Source organism: Oratosquilla oratoria, chromosome 22, assembly GCF_046742065.1.
Source record: "Oratosquilla oratoria isolate Oo_2021 chromosome 22, ASM4674206v1, whole genome shotgun sequence".
Classification (NCBI taxonomy): Eukaryota; Metazoa; Arthropoda; class Malacostraca; order Stomatopoda; family Squillidae; genus Oratosquilla; species Oratosquilla oratoria.
Window position 1 is genome coordinate 24,912,566 of NC_134798.1, and position 16,935 is coordinate 24,929,500.

Consider the following 16,935-nt stretch of genomic DNA (forward strand, 5'->3'; position numbering starts at 1 on the left):
GTAATTAGGTAACGAATTATTCTCTTATACATTATTTGTAATGGGAAATATGATTCGGTTTTCGAACAATTCAGTTTTACACAGATTTTTGTTTTGGGTACCTCCAATTTCCCATTCTCATAACGTGTCCGTACCACCTTATCTTCCACTCTTCTATTAAATCCAACATTGACATCACTCCTATTTCCTGCCTAATTCACTCATTTCTTAATCTGTCGCGTGTTGTTACTTCTTTTATTATCCTAAGGGCTTTCATTTCGGCTGCTTGGATTCGGTATTTTGATTTTGCGTTCATGGGCCAGGCTTCACTGCCGTATGTTAACACAGGTCTTAACACTGAGATATAGATTGTCTTCTTGCCTTTAAGTGGAATGCTTTTTTCTTTTAATAGTGGGTAAAAAATTAAAGGTGTTGTTATATTTTGGAATTCTGCTGTTTATTTCAGTCTCCAGTTGATTATTTTCACAGAACTCCACTCCCAAATACTTAAAGTGTTCGACCTGTTTTAATTGTTGTCCTTCAACTTCAATTCTTCCTTCAACTTGCCTTCTATCGACACACATTACTTCTGTTTTTGTAACATTCATCTGCATTCTATACCAATTTAGCGCATCATTCCTTTTGTCCATTTCAGTTTGTAGATCTTCCCAACTTTTTGCAACTACAGCTATATCATCAGCATATGCAAGCACCAATGGGCTCATATTTCTTTCTCCTTTAGCATCCTTGATTATCCTATCCATGTACATTATGAACAATAATGAAGATAACACTCCACCTTGTCTTTCTCCACATTTGACCCTAAACCATTTACCGTCTCTTTTCTCAGTCTTTACTCTACTTTCATAAGACTTAGGGGTACCCCGTATTCATCGTTTTCAATAGCTTGCTATAACTGATTTCCTGGTACTCTATTAAAAGCCTTTTGACGGTCAATAAACCCAATGTATTTGTGTCTGTCCAACTCCCAACACTTATCCATTAAGATTTTTCGAGTAAAGGTATTGTCGATTGTTCCTCGTCCTGGCCTAAAACCACTGAGATTCTTTTATTTTATGTTCAACTATGTTTGCTAATCGTTTTTCTAAAATTCTTTCATAGATATTTCCTGTGTGCGATAGTAGAGAGATGTATCTATAATTTCCATAATCTGTTTTGTCACTTTTTTTTTTTTTTTTTTTTTTTTTCTTTTGTATTGGACATATCACCGCTTTAGCCCAATCAACTGGGACTTGCTTATTTCTCCATGCTATATTTATCACCTCCAGCATCCACTTTAGTCCAGTGTTTCCTATTTTCTTGATCATTTCTGTTGAGATTTCATCCTCTCCTGGTGCTTTCCCATTTTTCATCTTTTTCACGGCTACTCTCAGTTCTGTTTGTTATTTTCCATTCATTTCCTCCTGTATCCTCCACTTCACTTTCCTTCATAATTTCTGAATTGTACTCTCTTTAAGCTTCATCTTGTCCTGTGAAGTTCAACAAATCCTCAAAATACTCTGCCCATCTTTGACTAGTTTCTTGCGGTTCTATTAATAGAATGAGTTCGTAACGTATTTCCTCTCCTACACGACTTTGCAAGACTAAATATAAGTTTCCTTGTCCCACTCATATATCTCCTTCAAGATCTTCTCCGATCTTTAGCCAGCTGTTTTCCTTTGCGTTTCTTTTTATAATCTCTGCTTCATTTCTCCTTAAGACATATTCTTGCCTATCCTGAGGCCTTCTTGTCTTCATCCAAATTCTAAAGGCTTTATTTTTCCGACTTACCGCCTCTTTTACTTCTTCATTCCACCAAGGGGTATTCTTTTTCTTTCCTCTTCATGTTGTTTTTGTTTGTAAAACATCTTCACATGCTTTCTTTATGCTATCCCTGCACTTATTCCATTCAACTTTTATATCTTGTTTCAGGTTCTATGTAATTCTCTTCCACCTTTTGAGCAAGTTGGAATGCAACTTCTGGGTTGATTAACTTTTCAGTTGTAAAACGTTTTTGTATTGGTTCTTTGACACTTTTAGGTTGTATGAAGTTTATTTTTCCTATTACCATTCTATGGTCGGAGTCACATAAAAGTGAAGGTATTGACTTGACATCGTTGAAAACAGCTTTATAATTGGTTATTATCATGTCAATCATTGATCTATAGGTATATTCCTGTCTTTCTTAATTCCAGCGATAGCATGTCCACTTGTGCTCGTCTGTGTGTTTAAAGTATGTGTTCATTATAGCAACATTGTTCAAAACACAGAAATCAAGTAATCTTTCACCTTCCCTGTTTCTATCTCCAATCCCAATAGCGCCCACAACATTGTTATATCCGTCTCTGTCTACTCCGACGTGTCCATTTAAGACACGGAATGCTCTCAAAATTGCAACAATCAACGTTTTTACACTACGCGGGAAAGAAGAAAGATGAGCAACTTTAGTGAAAGAAAGGAAAATAACACTACTTGGACTTTAGGAAACCTGTTGAAGTGGATCTGGAACAAGAGTGCTCTATCATGATTTTCAATTAATTTATAGTGGAGAAATGTAAATAAACATGTTGTGGCAATCCTCATCTCACCAAACGTCATAGATAGAATAAAAGACACAAATCAAATCAATTAACGCATTGTAAGTATCTCCTTGAAAATGGACAAAGGATATCTGAAAATAATACAAGTATGCGTACTTTAACAAGGGAGGACAGCTATGGAGGAAGAGAAGTTCTACCAGACATTACATGATTAGATTGACCTAACGAACGGGGACACCGCTATCATGGGTTACTCTGGTGAACATTAACAACTTTTTTATTAATGGTATCAGGGTAATTATGAATTAAACTTACCTTCTCTTTGAGAAGAAATTTGAACAAATGACTAATGGACTCTGATAAGGGGATAACAAGGAGATTTTCTCCCTCTTTTGGCTTAGTGGAAGGGCAGTTGAAAAAGCTGGTTCTGGTTTGGCTGAGGGCTAAATCTAGGACCCACTGAATGTAAGCTAATTTTGTTAATTGGGACCTGATGGAAGTTAATTCATGGTCTAAAAACTGGGAGCTACAAATCCTAAAGGCTCGGAGAAAAAGACACGAAGATACACTTCTTGGAATGTTTGTACCTTAGTTTATAGAAAGGACAAAGCGTTTGTGTTGATGATGTTTTGTTCTTTCTAAAAACCAAGCTACAAGAACTCCAAGACAAATTCCCCTTTCCAGTTTACAAAATAATTGCGCTTGTACGCACCTGTGTGTCAACTAATGTTTTTCCTTTCAAGATTAGCTTACCCTCAGTGGTTCCTGGATAAAGCCCTCAGCCAAACCAGAACCCGTTTTTTCAACCCCCCTTCCACTAATCCAAAAGAAACACAAAATCTCCTTGTCATCCCCTTTTCAGAGTCTATTAGTCATTTGTTCAAATTTCTTCCCAAAGAGAAGGTAACTTTAATTCATAATTACCATAATACTATTAATGAAAAAAAAAATATTCATCAGAGGTTGAGAGACCATATCCCAGGTGTTTACTCCCTTTCATATATAAATTGCAACCTTTCACACATAGGCCAGAGGGGGGAGACCTTAGGACAAGATTGAATAAACACAAGAGGTCGATCGTGTATGGCCAAGAAAGTTCAGGCGTATTTAAGCATGTAAATAAATTTGATCAGAGCCAAACATCATTTTGTTTGTGATAGAGGAGGACTCTGTTCACAGAGAAATGAGGACACTATTATACTGCGACTATCCCTCCGTTAAGCTGTCCCCCTAAACCCCTTGTTACTTCTCTGGATATTTATTTCCCTTTTTTCGCCTACCCTGTGATGGGGGATAGAATGCTACCACCAATCATTCCCACTTGAATCGTAAGAGGCAACAAAAATGGGACGGGGATTAGGATTAGGTATCCTTCTCCCTGTAGCCCCACAGGGGACATTCCTAAAAAAAAGTGAAGGACTAAGAGGGCCTAGGAGTTTTCCAACCAGTACCCTAAGGCTTCGGTCTTTTGATGTGCGTGGATGTAGTACAAATAAGAGTAAAAGAGAAGAGATAGGTAGTATGCTTGTGTGAAGAAAGATGGATGTGTTGGCTTTGAGTGAAACTAAGTTGAGAGGGATGAGCGAGTGTGAGTTTGGGAGTTTATTTGGGAGGTTCTCAGGAGTGAAGAGAGAACGAGGGAGAGAAGGGGTGGCTATACTAGTAAGTGAAGAGATAGGTAAATGTGTAGTGGAGTGAAAGGAGGTTTCTTCAAGGTTAATGTGGATGAAGGTGAAACTGGGAAAGGAGATGTTTTTTAAGTGCATATGGGCCTGGTAGCGAGAAGAGTGTAGAAGAAAGGGAGGCTTTTTAAATTGATTTAAATTATTGCCTAGAGGGATTAGGGAGAAAAGTCAATGTAGTAGTATTGGGAGACCTTAATGCTAGGGTAGGAAATTAACTAATAGACGGAGTGATTGGTAAGTGTGGAGTTCCAGGAAAGAATCATAGAGGAGAGTTGATGATGGAGAAGTGTCAAGAGAGTTGGTGATAGAAAACACAGTGTTATGGAAGAAAGAGAAGCACAAGTACACATGGGAGAGGGTGGTGGATGGAAGGGTGGTGGAGTAAGATTATGACCAAAAATTTTGAAAGTAAAAAAAATATGTTTTGGAAAAAATAAATGAAGAAGAGGATGCGTATCAAGTAGAAAAAAAAAGGTAAAAGGTGGAGATAGAGAGGTGATCATGGAAGAGAAGGCAGTTAGAGGAAGATGGGCAGAGTATTTCAGGGAGTTGCTAAATATGAAGGAGAATAGGGAGGGAAAGGTAGTTAGACTGGGAAGTGCTAAGAAAATGACAGCGATGAACGAGGAAAATGGAGGAGAAATAGGGAAGAATGAAGTGAAGGTAATTGTTAAAATGATAGGAACAGGTAAGGTACCTGGTCTGGATGGATGCCGTGCAGAATGTCTGAAAAAAGGAGGTACAGTGGTGGTGGACTGGAGGAGTACCTGTATAGTTCCACTTTACAAGGGAAAAGGGGACAAATGTGAGTGTAGTAGTTTTAGAGGGATTAGCTTGTTAAGTGCAGTTGGGAAGGCTTATGGGAGGGTCTTGATTTAGAGGATTAGGAGAGGAAAAGAGGGAGTAATTCGTGAGAAACAGTGTGGGTTTAGGACAGGTAGAGGTTGCGTAGATCGGATTTTTGCAGTAAGACAGATATGTGAGAAAACTATACAAAAACAAATATTTTGGGGGTCTTCTATGGCTTTGGAAAAGGCTTATGATAGGGTAGATAGGAAGGCACTGTGGGAGGTATTGCAGATATATGGGATAGGAGGAAAGCTTTTAGGAGCTGTCAAAAGTTTTTACGAGAGAAGTACAACATGTGTCAGGATTAGAAATGGAGAGAGTTAGGGGTTTGAGGTAAAGGTGGGACTTCGTCAGGGATGTGTTATGCCACCCTGGCTGTTCAATTTATACATGGATGGGGTGGTGCAAAAGCTAATTGCATGGGTGGTAGGTAAGGGATTGGAGATGGTTAAAGAAAATGTAGGAAATTGGGAGATAAGCCAGCTGTTGTTTGCGGACGACACTGCGCTTGTAGCAGGATCAGAGAAGGGATTAAGGAAGTTAGTGACAGAGTTTGGGAAATTGTGTGAAAGAAAAATGTTGAAGATCAATGTGGGCAAAAATAAGGTGATGAGATGTACAGGGGGTGAAAGTGGCAACAGACTAGAAGTCAGTATTAAGGGGGAGAGAGAGAAGGAAGTGGATAGTTTTAGAGGCTTGGGTACGAATGTGGAAGGAAAGGGAGGAGTGGAGGTGGAGGTAGAATTTAGATTGCGAGAAGCGAGTGAATGCCTTGGTGGATTAAAAAGTGTATTGAGAAATAGCAAATTGGGAATAGATGCTATGAGGAGATTATATGAAGGAGTGATTGTGCCGGCAGCACTGTATGGGACAGACAAATGGAACATAAGAGAGGAAGAGAGAAGGAGTTTGAATGTGTTTGAGATGAGGTGTCTGAGAAGTATGATCGGGGTTACTAGGCTGGATAGAATGAGAAATGAGGAAGTGAGAAGGAAAACGGGGGTGCAAAGGGAGATGGGAGATAGGGTGGATGAAAGAATATTAGTATGGTTTGGGCACATGGAGAGAATGAGTGAAGAAAGATTAGTAAAAGAGGTGTGGATGGCAGACGTGGAAGGAGAGAGGGCAGAAGACAGGGGTGAATGGAGAATGGTTGTATATGGATGATGTTGTGATTGCATGAGGTGGGATGGGTGGGGGGAGTTGGAAGAAGGATTATGTATGAGAATTTTTTTTACGCAGCCCGAATGGATTTCTACCGGTCTTCTCCTTTTCTGCATGAGGGTCCGGAAAGAGGGTGTCGCCGATTTAATGAAGCGGCCTTGCTGTGGATGCACTGTGCTTTGCGGCTCTGCTTCTGACCTAGTACAGTGGATAAGATGCAGGGAGGGGAGTGGAGTGTGATAAGGATGGAATGTGTGGGAGTGGATTTTATGCCTTTGATTTTTGTCTACCTCCTGTGTAAAGGGTGAAAGACTTTGGTATATGTATGTATATGTATATATATATATATATATATATATATATATATATATATATATGTGTGTGTGTGTGTGTGTTCAGCACTGAATGGGTCTCAGTGATTAGAGATACTTTTTAACATCGAAATCCACTTTAATACTAAGCCATGAACATCGGGAGACCCAATGGAGGCCACAACCAGAAATTGAAATGTGGTACTGCTGAGGACTCGAACTCAGCTACCACATGACAAGTGCGCATTGACTTACCAACTACGCTATCAAGAGAGATATCGCAGTTGGTAAGTCAATGTACACTTGTCATATGATAGCTGAGTTCGAATCCTCGGCAGTACCACATTTCAATTTCTGGTTGTGGCGTCCATTGGGTCTCCCGATGTTGATGGTTTAGAATTAAAGTGCATTATGGTTAATATATATATATATATATATATATATATATATATATATATATATATATATATTTGTGTGTGTGTGTGTGTGTGTGTGTGTGTGTGTGTGTGTGTGTGTGTGTGTGTGTGTGTGTGTGTGTGTGTATGTATATATATATACATATACATATAAGTATACACATACACATGCACATAGACATACATATACAGTACATATACATATACATATACATATACATATGCACATATACATATACGCATACACATACACATACATATACATATACATATACATATATATACATATACATATACATATACATATACATATACATATACATATACATATACATATACATATATAAATATACATATATATAGATATACATATATATATATACATATATATATATATATATATATATATATACATATATATATATACATATATATATATATATATATATATATATATATATATATATACGTATAAGAGGAGGAGTCAGGTCGAGGCGTCGAGAAACGCACAGCCGAGCACAAACGAGACTTGAGGTCACACAGGACGTCTAACTCACTCGTTCAGCACGCTGACCAATCTGTACATCTGCCCCACTGGGATGGTGTCGAGGTCCTACAAACGGGATTAAAAAGAGACATGAGGAAGACTGTTGAAGCTGCCTATATTAATTCTTATGAAAATAACAGTTACAGGGAAGGTTACGTTTGTTTATCAAAGGCAGCAAGTAAATTGATTATAGATACGATTGGTAAACATATACATGGTACGGGAAAGGGAATCCCCAGACTGCCAGTGGGATGACCTGTCCGTGCCCCCGTCTTCGAGTGTATAATTGTAAGGTTCAAGCAGTTTGTAGACAGCTTACTGAAGAAGACCGCGTCGGTCGAAACGTATAAGCAATAAAGGAGTTCCGGCTCATCTTCGCTTTTTCTTCCTCCACCCACAGTCTCATATATATATATATATATATATAAATATATGTATATATATATATATATATATATACATATATGTTGAGGCATTGTGACAAGTTGGTGAAGGTGGGTGAGGAAGACAAAAATCAGAATCCAAGTTTATTTTTTACTAGTTTCGCACAAATAGGCTTCTACAGAGAAATAATTTATTAAGGAGAAAACAAGGCAAACATGTATATACGGGGCACTGTGAGCAGCTTCGGAGAGCTCACCCAGGGTTGTCTCTGTATATTGGGCAATTTGTCCTATTGTCCGTCACTGCGGGGTCTTTGTTCCGGTGGCGTAATGTCCTAGTTGCTGTTGCTATGGCTGCGGTGGATTTTGTACATTTAATGTCACCCGTTCTTTGGTTTGTATTTTCATTGGTAGCAATATACAGTGCTTCCAGTACTTTTCTTTTCTGTTTGGTTAAGTTTTCTTCTAGTATTTCTGCTGCCTTCCATTTCGGTGACGCAGGTAAAAAGATAGGTGACTTAATGAAAAAGAAAATAGAAGATCAACATGAAAACGGAAGTATTGTGTACAAAATCCCATGTAGTAGTTGTGAACTTTCTTACTTTGGAGAAACACACAGAGGGTTAGAGAAAGGGCTCAGCAAACACAGAGCGGATGTCAGATACCATCACGACACTAGTGCTTTAGTCAATCACATTAAAGAAAAGAATCATTTACCGAAATGGGAGGCAGCAGAAATACTAGAAGAAAACTTAACCAAACAGAAAAGGAAAGTACTGGAAGCACTGTAAATACAAACCAAAGAACGGGTGACATTAAATGGACAAAATCCACCGCAGCTATAGCGACAGCAACTAGGACATTACGCCACCGGAACAAAGATCCCGCAGTAACGGACAATAGGAAAAACTCCCCAATATACAGAGACGTCCTGGGTGAGCTCTCCAAAGCTGCTCACAGTGCCCCGTATATATATGTTTGCCTTGTTTTCTGCGTAATATATTATTTCTCTGTAGAAGCCTATTTGTGCGAAACTAGTCAGAAATAAATTTTGATTCTGATTTACGTCTTCCTCACCCACCTTCACCATATATATATATATATATATATATATATATATATATATATATATATATATATATATATATATATATATATATATATATATATATGAAAATAGGAGGTATCATCCATCTGTTCAGATTGATAATACATATATATATAAATATATATATATAATATATATGTATATATATATATATATATATGTACATATATATATATATATATATATACATATATATATACATATATGAAGATAGGAGGTATTATACATCTGTCCAGATGGATAATATATATATCTATATATATATATATATATATATATATATATATATATATATATATATATATACATGACGTTAGTCGAGTAGAAAACACAGGAGTCTTAGTGTTGAGTTTATTCCTGACTAGTTTCGCAAGTATGCTTTTTCAGAGGAATTACCTGTATACCTACGAAACTAGTCAGGAATAAACCAGGGCTGTGGAGTTGGAACACAAAACCTCCGACTCCGATTCCGATTCCTCTATTTTTGGCACCACCGATTCCGACTCCGACTCCGACTCCGACTCCTCTTCATGTAATTAACTGATTTTGGCCTACATATCTTATAAAACCTATACAACGAACATACGCTCCAATCTTGAGTAGACTTATATCATTATAACTAGTTTATATCAAAGAATAAGTATATATGTTATAGTGTGGCTTTCCTATGTTTGACCTCTTCATTAATACTTTATAGCTGAAGTAGAGACAAAATATCTGAAAGAATATTGAAAAAAATTCATAAAAAAAAAGATTCTATAATATAAGACTTTTTGGCATAATATGTATCAAAAACAAAATACTGTACTTTATAACAAAGGTTGAAATATAATCTTTGTAAAGGATATACAAACCTAATAATAAAAGAAATATATGGAAGATATTTTTTACATATATAGTTTTGCAAATGCAAAAAAAAAATGGAAATACTTTATAAAAGAAGTTTAGGCAATTTTCTTGAAAGGAAACAGTAAACATAGATAAAATAAATCTTATTGATACGAATACGGTACCAGGTCGAGTGTTACAGCTGAACATGTATGATACTGAAAGGTATATGTCTCATACATACTTTTTGGGTATCATTATCCTTCATATGTTTTCATACCCTCTTTTGTCTTAATGTACTGAAATTACTGACACAAGTACCTCTTGGTTTAACTACACACTGGTACTACTATGCGATTACTACAATGGATATTACTCTGGTTCTGGAACCGATCTTATCGATAAGAGTACAAAACAAGATACAGCTGAACGTGTTTGAAACGTGAAACTTTTTTCAACTTTAAATATCCTTATTTCAATAATTCATTGTTAAAAAGTATAGAGGGGAAAAAAAGAAGGAGCAGGAAAGAAGAAATAGTATTACTGCGTTAGTCTACAGTTGAAATCATAATTATCTTACTGTTTAGCAACACAGCAGTGGGAGAAACCACCAAACTGATGGAGTGATGGAAACGATGCATATGGAACTTGACAGGAATATTACAGCTCCCGTGACTGTGTGTTAACAGAAAGTGTAAAATTGAGGTGTTTAATCTATTCAAGTAATACTTTGGATGTTTATCGGTGTATGTATAAATTTGAAAGCCAGGGTTGCACAAGGACGTTTTGGGTGTTTATTGGAATGACCACGAAGATAAGACGATGAAATTTATTACATTTTATAAAATTATGTTTTTTTTTTATATAATCTACCTATAAGAAGTGTGCCTTATATAACTCTACAGACCAAACGAAGGCCTTATAAGGTGTAAATTTAACTGGACTCGGAGTCAGTATATTTTCACAGACTCCGACTCCGAATACAGTGACACCGTAATTGCTTCCGACTCCGACTCCAACTCCACGACTGGACTCCGACTCCACAGCCCTGGAATAAACTCAACACTAAGACCCCTGTGTTTCCTACTCCACTTACGTCAAACATTGAGAATGTCTCATCATATATATATATATATATATATATATATATATATATATATATATATATATATATATATATATATATATATATATATGTGTGTGTGTGTGTGTGTATGTATGTATATATATATATATATATATTTATTTATATACAGTTGTGTTTGTATGTTTGTATACACACTTATATATATATATATATATATATATATATATAGTTATAGTTTTACACGTATATATATATATATATATATACATACATATATATATACATATATATTTATATATATATACGCATATGTATATACATATATGTATATATATGTATATATAAATATATATATACATATATATATATATGTATATATACATATATATATATATATATATATTTGCATATACATATATATACATATATATATAAATATATATATATACATATATATATATACATATATATACATATATATATGTATATATATATATCTGTATATGTATATGTATATGAACATATATGTATATATGCAAAGTAGACTACTTGGAAAAAGGAAACTAACCTACTTTGCATAAGTGAACACACGTACCCGTGTTCTTATTAGCATATGTATATATATATATTCATGTATATATATATATATGTATATATATATATATATATATATATATATAAAACTATTCATTTCCTCCAGTCTCTCTCCCTTAATACTGACTTCTAGTCTGTTGTCACTTTCACCCCCTGTACATCTCATCGCCTTACTTTTACCTACATTTAGCTTCAACTTTCTTATTTCACACATTTTCACAAACTCTGTCACTAACTTCCTCAATCCTTCCTCTGATCCTGCCACAAGCGCATTGTCGTCCCCAAACAACAGCTGGCTCACCTCCCACTTTTCCCCATTTTCTTTAACCATCTCCAATCCCTGACCCACTACCCTTGCATTTACCTCTCACACCACCCCATCCATGTATAAATTGAACAGCCAGGGTAACATAACACGTCCCTGACGAAGTCCCACCTTTACCTCAAACTATTCACTCTATCCATTTCTAATCCTAACACAAGCTCTACTACTCTCGTAAACCCTCATGACTGCTCTTAAAAGCTTTCCTCATATCCCATATATCTGTAATACCTCTCACACTTCTTTTTTTGTCTACCCTGTCATAGGCCTTTTCCAGATCCATAACAGCCTAAAATATATCCTTACCTTTTCCTATAGCTTTCTCATATATCTGTCTTACCACAAAAATCCGATCTACGCAACCCCTAACTGTCCTAAATCCACATTGTACCTCACCAATTACGCTCTCTATTCATCTCCTAATCCTCTTACTCAAGACCCGCTCATAAGCCTTCCCAAGTACACTTAACGAGCTGATCCCTCTGAAACTACTACACTAACACTTGTCCCCTTTTACCTTTGTAGAGTGGAACTATACAGGCACTCCTCCAGTCCTCCGGCACTATACCCTCTCCTAAACAAACATTAGATAACCTCACCAGCTAGTCCACCATCACTGTTCCTCCTTTTTTCAGACAGTGTAAGGCATCCATCCAACCCAGGTGCCTTACCTGCTCTGATAATTCTAACAGCTGCCTTCACTTCATCTTTCTATATTTCTCCCCCATTTTCCTCACTCATTACGGTCATTTTCTTTGCGCTTCCCAATGCAACTACCTTTCCCTCCTTATCCTCCTTCACATTTAGCAACTCCCTAAAACACTCTGCCCACCTTCCTCTCATTGCCTTCTCCTCCATTATCATTCTCCATCTGTACATCTTACCTTTTCTTTTCTACTTGATTCGCCTACTCTCCCTCTCTTAATTTCTTTCTTTTTTTATTACTTTTAACATATTTTGCCATACTATTACCCCATTTTACATCTCTCCTCTTTGCCGCATTTGTCATATATATAAATACATATATATATAAATATATATATATATATATATATATATATATATATATATATTTGTGTGTTTGTGTGTGTGTGTGTGTGTGTGTGTGTGTGTGTGTGTGTGTGTGTGTGTGTGTGTGTGTGTGTGTGTGTGTGTGTGTGTGTGTGTGTGTGTGTATATGTATGATATATAGTGTTTTATATATTATATATAAAAATATATATATATATATATATATATATATATATATATATATACTTTTTCCTAGTGGTTACTTACGCATATATATGTTTATATATATATATATATATATTTATATATATGTATATATATATACATATATATATGCGTAAGTATCCGCTAGGAAAAGTAAACTAGCGAAGCAGAGCGCTTTGGTATATTTAAATCTACAGTGCTGATACAAAGAAGGAATTATAAAATGAAGAAGCAAGGCACAGAATATATGACTGAGTCACACATGGTAAAGAGGGAATTCGGAGAGGTAGTGGAAGAAGTACACGGAACATTTGATAAAGTATTAGTATTCAACAAGTATGGGACAATTGCCTATAAGTGGTATATTACAATCTAGATTATTTTGAAATTTCATGGCAAATATAACTATCTAATTTGTACAAACCTTGATGGAGATTAACATTTATTCTTTACTAGATTTGATCAAACTGCATTCAATTAAATTTCTTTCTGTGATGTTATTGTTGTATGTGATGACTTTAGCGTTATCCCAGTCAACTGGGTGGTTAAAATTGTTCATGTGGTTGAATATGCCGCTTGATTGGTTTCCCTCTCTAACGCATTTCTTGTGTTGATTGATTCGTGTTTTGCGTGCTTTAGTAGTCTGACCAACATAAAACTGATGACAAAATTTTCAAGGTATTTTGTACACGCACCCTTTATCACTATTTACAGAATTTTTATGAGCAATATTTGTAATGTTTTTCAGGTTTCCTTGGTACGGTAAAATTAGCAAGTTATTCATATTGAAAGTTCCAACCTAAGGTTATGAAATGTTCTTTTTGCACGATTGTAAAAAAATATTTACATCCAAAGGAACTTTTGTGAATATACTAACAATATAACAACTTACTAAATTAAATTTGTAATTCCCTCCAACATAGTATGACTGCGGTACATTGATGACATCCTATGTGTATGGCCCATTCAAGTCAATATAAATGATTTTATATGTAAACTTAATAATTTGGTAAGTTCCATTAAGTTCACGGTGGAGATAGATAATGAAGGTATTTTGCCTTTCCTTGATTGTAATGTCTACCGCCGTGAAAGTGAGTTGAAGTTTAGTGTATATCGTAAACTAACCAATGTTCATGTATACACTATTATTCATCACACCCTGATGGCGTAAAACTATTTTTTTTCTTTGATGTTCCTTAGGGCCCTACGCATTTGCAGCCCAGAGTACATCGATGATGAAATAAGATGCATTTACGATATTGGTACTAAGCTACAATACCCCACACATGTTCTTGATACAGCTTACAATCGTGCAAAAAGGACATTTCATAACCTTAGACCAACCCAAACTTTCAATATGAATAACTTGCTAATTCTACCGTACCAAGGAAACCTGAAAAACATTCCAAATATTTCACGCTATTTCAACAATAATGTATTTTTTAATAATAAGAATACTGTAAGACAATTGCTCATAAATAATCCTTAAAATAGTGATAAAGGGCGTGTGGACAAAATACTTTGTAAACAAAGATTGATTTGTAAACACGAATCAATCAACACAAGAAATACAATAGAGAGGCAAACCAATCTAGCAGCATATTCAACCACATGAACAACTTTAACCACCCAGTTGACTGGGATAACGCTAAAGTCATCACATACAACAATAACATCACACAGAAAGAAATTTAATTGAATTCAGTTTGATCAAATCTAATTAGGGAATAGATGTTAATCTCCATCAGGGTTTTTACAAATTAGATAGTTATATTTGCCATGAAATTTCAAAATTATTTAAATTGTAATATACCACTTATGAGCAATTGTCCCATACTTGTTGGTTACCAATACGGTATCAAATGTTACGTATACTTCTTCCACTACCTCTCCGAATTCCCTCTTTACCATGTGTGACTCAGTCATATATTCTGTAGCTTGCTTCTTCATTTTATAATTCCATCTTTGTATCAGCACTGAAGATGTAATTATACGAAAGCGCTCTGCTTCGTTAGTTTACTTTTTCCTAGTGGTTACTTACGCATATATATATTTTTATATATATATATATATATATATATATATATATATATATATATATATATATATATGTGTGTGTGTGTGTGTGTGTGTGTGTGTGTGTGTGTGTGTGTGTGTGTGTGTGTGTGTGTGTGTGTGTGTGTGTGTGTGTAAAAAAAAAGGTGGGAAAAAGTCACGGGTTTCGTTCCAAGTTTATTCTTGACCGGTTTTGCTTGTAGCTTATTCAGTGGAATGTTACTCTGAGAATAAAGCTGGCAGTATACATAGTGAATTGACTCTGCGTTCCTTTTTAGTAAGACTCCGTTGGAGTTTACCATAAATTATTGTTTGAGTGCGGAAATAGTATGTGTGAGGTGTTGTTCTATAATGTGTCGTAATGTTACATTTTATAATTTCATGAGTATATGACTTATGTTAATCAATAAACAATGATGTGAAATGTAACTCAAACTAACAAACCAGAAATCAAATAGTTATATGTGTAGGAATAGAGTGTCTGAAGTGTCCTAAAATGTGGCGAAATGTCACATTTTATGACAATATGAGTATAGTGTAACTTATAATAAACCATGTTGTGAAAAGAAACTCACATTAACAGAACAGAAATTAGACAGTTATATGTGATATAAATTGATGTAATTTGAACAAAAGAGGGGAAAGATGGAATAAATTAAGTAATATAAATCCAACTTGAAAAAAACTAAATGTGGCGAAATGTCATGTTTTATGATAATATGAGTATAGTGTGACTTATAATAAATCATGTTGTATTAAAAAACTCACATTAACAAAACAGAAATTAAACAGTTACATGTGATATAGATTAATGTAATTCGAACAAAAGAGGGGAAAAATGGAAAATATTAAATAAATTAAATCAAACTAGGACAAAACCCATGTTAAATTGGTGGTGTATTGGGTCAATTTTTCGCTACTGCATATTTAGCTGTGTACTTTGTCCATTTTATGTCCCCCACTTTCCGATTAATGTTAGAGTTAGTGGTTATGTACAAGACTTCGATAACTTTCCTCTGTCCTTTTCTCAGTCCTTTTCGTATTACTTCTGCTTGTTGCCAGTCGGGTAGGTGATCTTCTTGTTCTACATGATTCACCATCGCGTTAGATTGTCGATGGTAAACAAGGTGATCCCTCTGAAACTATTACACTCACACTTGTTCCCTTTTCCCTTGTAAAGTGGAAGTATACAAGTACTCCTCCAGTCCTCCGGCACTCTACCCTCTCTTAAACAAACATTAAATAACCTCACCAGCCAGTCCACCATCATTGTACCTCTTTTTTTCAGACATTCTGCATAGCATCCATCCAACCCTGCTCGCATCATCTTAACAGCTACCTTCACTTCATCTTTCTTTATTTTCCTCACTCGTCACGGTTATTTTCTTTGCGCTTCCCACTGCAACTACATTTCCTCCCTATCTTCTTTCAAATTTAGCAACTCCCTAAAATTATCTACCCACCTTCCTCTTACTGCCTTTTCTTAAATTTTCTTCTCTCCATCTGTACCTTTTACCTTTTTTTCTCTACTTGATTCGCCTCCACTTCCTCTAATTTTTTTCCAAAACATTTTTGTTACTTTTAAAATTTTCTGTCGTTCTCTTACCCTATTTCACATCTATATGTATATATATATATACACTAGTCCATCCGTGACCTGTTGGGTCAAATAAAATTTTAAATGATACGTTGTTGATAAAATGGTCAATAGAATATCTATTAAGACAATGCTCTATTCAGTAGACAAAGGCAGTGACTTGATTAGTTATAAGAAGGGAAATGCAGAAGATTATGACGTCATGTCGTCGTTGCTTGGAACACTACGCATCAATTTGAATGGTTTAGATAACAC

General features: G+C 35.4%; 1 protein-coding gene across 1 annotated transcript; it reads right to left on the reverse strand.

Annotated features, from left to right (window-relative positions):
- Window positions 1-362: 362 nt before the first annotated feature.
- On the reverse strand, window positions 363-749 carry LOC143037320 (uncharacterized). Its single transcript, XM_076205453.1, has one exon. The coding sequence runs from the start codon at window positions 747-749 to the stop codon at window positions 363-365; it is 387 nt and encodes a 128-aa protein (XP_076061568.1).
- Between the last annotated feature and the right edge of the window lie 16,186 nt (window positions 750-16,935).

Excerpts from the sequence above, each read along its gene's own strand:
- LOC143037320 (XM_076205453.1), bottom strand. The coding sequence starts at position 749 with ATGTACATGGATAGGATAATCAAGGATGCTAAAGGAGAAAGAAATATG.